The following is an 8,137-nucleotide window of genomic DNA, read 5'->3' as shown; positions in this document are numbered from 1 at the left end:
AAATTAAAGTGGAAAAACACACAACAGTCTGATCCAACTTTGAGGGATCCTTAAAACGAGTCAAAATGAGGCTCAGTAGTGGGTGTGGCCTCCACATGCCTGTATGACCTCCCTACAATGCCTGGGCATGCTCCTGATGAGGTGGCAAATGGTCTCCTGAGGGATCTCCTCCCAGACCTGGACTAAAGCATCAGCCAACTCCTGGACAGTCTGTGGTGCAACGTGGCGTTGGTGGATGGAGCGAGACATGATGTCCCAGATGTGCTCAATTTGATCAGGTCTGGGGAACAGACAGGCCAGTCCATAGCATCAATGCTTTAGTCTTGCAGGAACCGCTGACACACTCCAGCCACATGAGATCTAGCATTGTCATACATTAGGAGGAACCCAGGGCCAACCGCACCAGCATATGGTCTCACAAGGGGTCTGAGGATCATCTCAGTACCTAATGGCAGTCAGGCTACCTCTGGCGAGCACATGGAGGGCTATGCAGCCCCCAAAGAAATGCCACCCCACACCATTACTGACCCACTGTAAATCGGTCATGCTGGAGGATATTGCAGGCAGCAGAACATTCTCCTTGGCTTCTCCAGAATGTCACATGTGCTCATGGTGAACCTGCTTTCATCTGTGAAAAACACAGGGCACCCATGGTGAATTTACCAATCTTGGTGTTCTCTGGCAAATGTCAAACGTTCTGCATGATGTTGGGTAGTAAGCACAACCCCCACCTGTGGACATCAGGCCCTCATGGAGTCTGTTTCTGACCGTTTTTAGTAGACACATGCACATTTGTGGCTTGCTGGAGGTCATTTTGCAGGGCTCTGGCAATGTTCCTCCTTGCACAAAGGTGGAGGTAGTAGTCCTGCTGCTGGGTTGTTGCAATCCTATACATCTCCTGATGTACTAGCTTGTCTCCTGGTAGCACCTCCATGCTCTGGACACTACGCTGACAGACACAGCAAAGCTTCTTGCTACAGCTCCCATTGATGTGCCATCCTGGATGAGCTGCACTACCTGAGCCACTTGTGTGCGTTGTAGACTCAGTCTCATGCTACCACTAGGAATGAAAGCACCGCCAGCTTGCAAAAGTGACCAGAAAGCATAGGAGCTGAGAAGTGGTATGTGGCCACCACCTCCTCCTTTATTGGGGAGTCTTGCTAATGGTCTATAATTTCCACCTGTTTTCTATTCCATTTGCACAACAGCATGTGAAATTGATTGTCAGTCAGTGTTGCTTCCTAAGCGGACAGTTGGATTTCACACCAGTGTGACTGACTTGGAGCTACATTGTGTTATTTAAGTGTTGCCTTTATTTTTTTGAGCAGCGTACTTTACACAGTTATGTTTAATATAATGCCCACACATTGACCAAAGAGGACACATTTTTATAACAGTTACTTGCTTAGGAATGATGTGTTAAGAACTGTAAGCACGAGTAGAAAATTGCCTAAATGGTGATTTAAAGAATCTTATAGTGCAGTGGTTCCCAAACTGTGCGCCGTGGCTCCCTGGGGTGCCTTGGACAGGGGTACCACGCTTTGGTGGCCCAGTTCAAATTATTTATGATCAATTATTAAAAAAACAAAACCAGTGCTGGTTACAAACAAACAGGACCAAATCCTGCCCTTTACTACATAACTGAACCGAAGAAGCACATATAAACACAATCTACTAATATATATATATATATATATATATATATATATATATATATATATATATATATATATATATATATATATATATATATATATATAGCCTGTCCTTGTGTTTCCCCCTATAGATTGTAAGCTTGCAGCAGGGCCCTCCTACCTCCAAGACTGTATGTTGTTACCCAGTTTGTTTTATCACTGTCTACTATTGTAAAGCGCAACGGAATCTGCTGCGCTATATAAGAACCTGTAAATAAATATATATATATATATATATATATATATATATATATATATATATATATATATATATATATATATATATATATATATATATATATATATATATATATTTATTTTGGGCCTAGGGGTGCCGTGGAAAAATTCTGATACTCTAGGGTGCCGTGATTCAAAAAAGATTGGGAACCCCTGTTATAGTGTGTATCCAGCTTTTAGACCTTGCATGTGTAGACTACTTGCCAGCACATACCATGTTTTAAAGGGTTTGGTACAGAGGTCCGACAGTCAGGATCCCGACAGTCATTAGCCCGACTGGCCAAACCAAGACAGCATGGCGAGCGCAACAAAGCCCCTTGCGGGCTCGCCACGCTACGCGAGCCACCTATTCTATCTCCCTCTATGGGGGTTGTGGACCCCCATGAGGGAAAATAGCAGACGGCCGTCGGGAGCCCAGCTGTTGGTGTTTTGACAGTCGGGATCCCAACATCAGGTAAATGCCTGTCGGGATCCCGTCTGGCACTCGGTTTTAAAGAAGTAAATGTTTAAAAGGCGAAACCTGTTTTTGCCTTTTAAATGATTCCCTCACTCATTACTGACTAACATTTTAAAAGATCCACAGGTGGAGCTAAAAATACTTCACTTGTGATTCTGTGAGGAAACCTGGAAAACATTAACTGTTGATAGCTCTGGAGCACACACTCAGGGCTGGGCAACAGCGGCCCTCCAGATGTTGATGAACTACACATCCCAGGATGCTTTGCATTAGTTTTGCTATGTGGCCATGCTGAAACTGATGCAAGGCATGCTGGGATGTGTAGTTCATCAACATCTGGAGGGCCGGTGTTGCCCAGCCCTGCACTAGACTATGCACAATTGCGCATATCATTTGCAAAGATGCAGAATTTAAACTACTAAATAATGAAGAGACAATCAAAAAACACGTCGTCATTTTGTGTGTTTTATTACTTGAACTAGGCAAGATAAAAATATACAAAGGACCAAAAAAAAAAAAAAAATGCATTCGTCTATTAACACATTGCCAAGGTTTCAATTCCATGCCATCATCTGAAGCGAGGGAGACTAGCTGCCACTGAAAGAAGAAGAGGAGGGGGGGGGGGGAAGGGTTAACGGGCTGCATATTTTCATTCAGATTTTCTTAAACACACGTAACAGCTCATCTCTGGCATTAGAGTTAAGGGATAGGACTTGCTTTGTAGAAAAATCTTTACGCAATTACTTCTTTCCATTTCACAGCCTCCACTGAAGGCTGGAAAATAAAGTCAACCCACAGATCCAGATTTTTTAAGAGAAGTTATCATTAAAAGCCAAACCACCACCACCACATTGGAAGTACATTAAAATGACAAGTGGATTTACGAAGGCATAATATACAGAGCACATAACAAGGCAACTTCTAAATTGCTATATCAATTTTGAATTGCATCATTATGCAAAGTCATACATAAGCTCAATACACACTAGAGGATATTGTAAGAGACATCGCTCAGAAAGTGGCTTCTGGGCAATATTTTTTAATAGATCATCTAGTGCAGTAGTAGCCAACCCTAGCCCTCGAGAGCTACCAACATTTCACATTTTCCAGACAACCTAGCTACTGCACAGCTGCACTCATTAATCACTGACACATTTTAAAAGATACACAGATGGAGCTAATTAGCTCACTTGTGATTCTGTGAGGAGACCTGCAAAACATGCACTGTTGGTAGCTCTCGAGGACTAGGGTTGGCTACCCCAGATCTAGTGTGTACACTCAATATCAAACTCTGAGTGCCATGGGTATTTGTCAAGATAGGTGTGAAAATTGCCAAGCAAACCTTTATTGACCTTTTGAGTGCCAACATTGCTGTGAGAGATCCTAAATATATCTGTTAAAAAATGCCAGTGCCGGTCACAGCAGCTGTTCTTTTTTGGGTGCAATACTAACTAAACTTCAATTAATTGACTTTGCTGGATTTGTATTTATACCAAAAGAACAGTCGCTGTGAGTGATGCTGGCATTTTTTAGTGGATATTTTGAGGATTGCTCACAGCAACGTTGGCACTCTAAAGAGTTAGGGCCAGATTCTCTAAGTTTCAAAAGTGATAATAGAGTGATAAACAGTCAGCCAATCAGCTCCTACTTGCCATGTCACAGACTGTTTGAAAAATGTCAGGCAGGAGCTGATTGGCTGGCTGTTTATCACTCTCCATTTTATCACTTTTGAAGCTTAGAGAATCTGGCCCTTAACCCCTTCTAGCCACATCCTGCATGTTACAGACAAAAGCCAAACCACCAGCATGTTCAGAGGGTCCTGAGGAAGTCACTGAATTATGTAGTTTACAGGTCTTTCAGTGTGTACAATCAATATTGTTCGCCCACAGCGGATATTGTTAACTAGATCGGCCGCGGCCAGGATCGCTTAGTGCAGTGGTAGCCAACCCTAGCCCTCGAGAGCTACCAACAGTTCACATTTTCCAGACAACCCAGCTGCTGCACAGCTGCACTCATTAATCACTGACACATTTTAAAAGATCCACAGATGGAGCTAATTAGCTCACTTGTGATTCTGTGAGGAGACCTGCAAAACATGCACTGTTGGTAGCGCACGAGGACTAGGGTTGGCTACCCCAGGCTTAGTGTGTAGGGGCTTATCTCCGCTCTACATGAACGAGTTAAGACATTTCTCCCCATCATACAGATTGATACCCTAATTTGTGATACGGGAACAGTATTAACCATTTAGTGTTACAAAAAGATGTCAAACATTGGAGCCATGTGCTTAGTATTTTATATCTGGATCTTTGGAGTGCCACCATTCTACTTGCTACAAATATTTATTACACACAGTTTGTACTGGTTATGCCTGGTAATCCGCAGCACCAGGAGTGGAAGCTAAAGTTTACTTCACCTTCATGATACTGTGGCTTTAGTGGATACTAAATATGAGTGCATCTGCACTGATTGGTTGTAGAAAAAGCTGCAGGTATTGATGTGAGGATTCCATGGCACTTAAGCCCAGGTACAAATCAGAATAAGGTGTTCCCAGCTGATCCACCAGCCTGACCTATTGTGCTAATGCACGATACAGTGGTGAGACGGCCAAATGTGCCATGATCTGATGCATGTAGCACCAAGTCATTCCAATTTGCCCAGAAATGACATCGTACCAAAGTCCTGTGTGTATCTAGTCTAAGACATCCCTTAATTGGATTATTATAGTTCCGTACAGAATAGATACTTACACAATAATGTTGTTAATAGGAATATGGATAAGTTTTACAAAGAATCCAATAAACCCCATTATAGCAAATCCAATTGCAGTTGCCATCGCAATCTTCTGGAATTCTGCAATTGAAAAAAAAAAAAAAAGTTGCATGTTCAACTCTGGCATACAAATAAACATCAAAACACTACAATATGGATGCAAAGCCCCTGCCCCGATTGTCCCACTACCTTGCATGTCAAACCCTCAGATGAAAAGAAAAAACATTAGCAAAATAAGTATAACCTAGTTTTCCAATGCACCAATGTCGCAATCACAAGAGGTTTATTGATGGTTACATACATAAGACTATATGTCCTGCCTTTGGAATTTGAAGTTTGATAACTGGACCTGCTCATGTCACATCCATTCAGAAAATATTAATCAAGGCTATTGGATAATGAACACATGCAGTCCCCATGCTATCCAGCTTCCTCTAACAGCTCATTCAGAAACTGTGGCAGTAGACATCGCTGGCAATAGGACCTGCAATGGCAAACGTATACACTCAATGCTGGAAGTGACAGAGCGGCCAAACTCCCTAGTCCTCTTCTGTTGGCCCTGCACAAAGGATGTTGCTGACAACACACAGGAGCGCGAATAGTCAGTGCGTACATTGGACGTTTTGAACATTTTGTCATTCCGTTGAAATTTGCAAAATACATTTTAAAACTCATGTAGTGTTGACCCAGTTTAAGAGTACTACTAAGGGACTCAAAGAGAAACTATACTGGTCATGCAGTAAAACCAGATCTCATGAAGACGTACCTTTCCTGTCTGGCTTAGTACATCTCTTGACAAGTCGGATGGAATCTTTCACAAATTGGCGGCTGGGCTCAACAAATTGCATTACCTGATCCATGATGTCTGGAAGCATAAACAATGTACAAATACAATTACACATAAAGGGTAAATGTATACCAAGTATTTTAGTCTCAATCGGATTACAATTTTTTTTTCCTAATGAAAAATGACATAAGTTGGTAATTCAATTGTTTCTACCTGCGGCTGCCACTAAAGGTCACCAAAAGCAGCAATTCACTTGGTGCTATGCTTGCGCACCCTGATCTGATCTTTTCAATAAATCTGTTAAAAAAAATCTTCAGCCCTAATATCCTAGACTTATTTCCTACCTTGAAAAAATGGTACATAGCATTCAGCAGAATTAAAGCTGCATACACACTAGAAGATAAACTGAAAGGTCTTCCAGAAAATCCATTCTGAAAGATATATACTTTATCTACTGGTGTAGTCACTTGATATAATTAACGATCCCCTCCCTTGTCCAGACAAGGGAGATCCTTGTTAATGATGGCCATGCTGCCATTGCTCACCTCATTGAGTCAGCATCGGCAAGTGTGTATGCATGATACAGTACACCAACATTGCTATTATTTCTGTGAACCTCTAAAAGTCCAATACAATGCAGGGGATTCTCCCCTCAAAGAAGTCACTAGAAGGCTCCCTTGAGCCACATGTGGTATATCACATACAATCACAGCCAAACCTGCCCAACTGCAGAAGCAAACCAATAGTTTGCTTGTGCAACCGGTGTGACTCACAGGCTCCAATGCAATGCCCATGAGACCTGCTGTCAGTCACCTGTGAAAAAAAAAGCCCAAATTTAAGGTGAATTGCCTAGTTTATGGGGGCCTTAAGGGAGCGAGTATGTATATTACACAGTAACATGATGTTCTTTTGCCACCCCATTGCCATCACACTACACATTATGTAGTTTTCCCATTTTAACAAGCTGCCCATTCCATCAGTTTGCAGAAATCAGAGATTTGCAGATTTTTTTCATTAAAATGAGATTCAATTTGAAAAGCACGAAGGGGTCATTTTAATATACACTTCTACTAATGGTCTGCAGATTGGCTGTTACCATATATTGTCACCCTCTAACCTCCATTACTTGCTGAACCATATAGTGCAATTACAAACACTTTATGGTTGAAATCAGCAATCACCTGGAAAAAGCCAATTACCCCAATACACTGCAGATGTATGGGAACCTTGAGCCTCATAGACACTACACAAACCCATCCGATAGTCAGTGATACCAGCCGTGGGTAGCCAATATTGAGCATACACACTGAATATCGGTAACCAACTTAAAATCAATTTGTGAAAGATATGTTGAGAAAGATGTTAAGTGAGGTCATTTAGTGACATAATCTATTCTAGCTGCAATCAAAAAAAAAAAAATCTATTCTTATTCTAGCTGCAATCAAAAAAAAAAAAAAATACAGGAAACCTTCCCTAAGTCCCAAGCGCTGTAATACAAGGGTCAGGCGAGTGTATTGATAACTAGTTGCTACCGACTGCAGAATGAGAGCGAGGAACGTTGTGCATCCATCCTGTGTGTGATCTGATAGGAGTACGTGGCGTTACCGGGCCAGGCGCTTGCCGACCAGTAATCGTCCCTGACAGTAAGTGACACTCATGCCAAGAACACTGCCCTCAAGCAGCTGGCACATAGCGGCACCGGCGTGTGTGAGAGTGCGGGGTTACCTGGTGGTGGTGGCGGCGGCGGATGGTACAGCTGATCAAGCTCGGCTCGCTAGTCGGTAAGACACGTCGCACTCCAGTCCAAGCTTCTATAGTACTGACGTCAGCGGATGTGTGACGCCGCCAAACCTATCACAGAGCAGGATGTCGTCGTGTAACAGCAATACGGAAGTAGTCAGCAGGCGCTCTAGCCACCCTCCCCGTGTCTGTGGTAGTGTGGTGGGAGGAGTCAAGGAGCGCTTGGTTGAGTGACTGACTATTTTCTAGTGGTGCCGTGGGCTAAAGGACCTTGTCCCTCCAGGCACCGTGCTTTAGCCCATTCAATACAAATAGGGTATAATATCCTAGTGGGCTAAAGGACAGGTCCCTCTATTCACAATGATTTACCCTATTCAATAAAATTAGACGAGGCTGAAGTTGGCTTCTTATTCGGCCAGCTTCTTATTCGAGCTCCAGCTTCTTATTCAG

At 42.7% G+C, this 8,137-nt stretch overlaps 1 protein-coding gene across 1 annotated transcript; it reads right to left on the bottom strand.

The window, feature by feature from the left end:
• Positions 1-2,840: 2,840 nt before the first annotated feature.
• On the bottom strand, positions 2,841-7,831 carry SEC61G (SEC61 translocon subunit gamma). Its single transcript, XM_083188540.1, has 4 exons — positions 7,673-7,831; positions 5,927-6,025; positions 5,139-5,241; positions 2,841-2,985 (listed from the first exon to the last, which is right to left on the bottom strand). The coding sequence occupies exons 2-4, from the start codon at positions 6,018-6,020 to the stop codon at positions 2,976-2,978; spliced, it is 207 nt and encodes a 68-aa protein (XP_083044666.1). The 5' UTR covers positions 6,021-6,025; positions 7,673-7,831; the 3' UTR covers positions 2,841-2,975.
• Between the last annotated feature and the right edge of the window lie 306 nt (positions 7,832-8,137).

This window comes from Crinia signifera, chromosome 5 (genome assembly GCF_055691185.1).
Source record: "Crinia signifera chromosome 5, ASM5569118v1, whole genome shotgun sequence".
Classification (NCBI taxonomy): Eukaryota; Metazoa; Chordata; class Amphibia; order Anura; family Myobatrachidae; genus Crinia; species Crinia signifera.
This window is presented reverse-complemented; position numbering and strand designations above follow the sequence as displayed.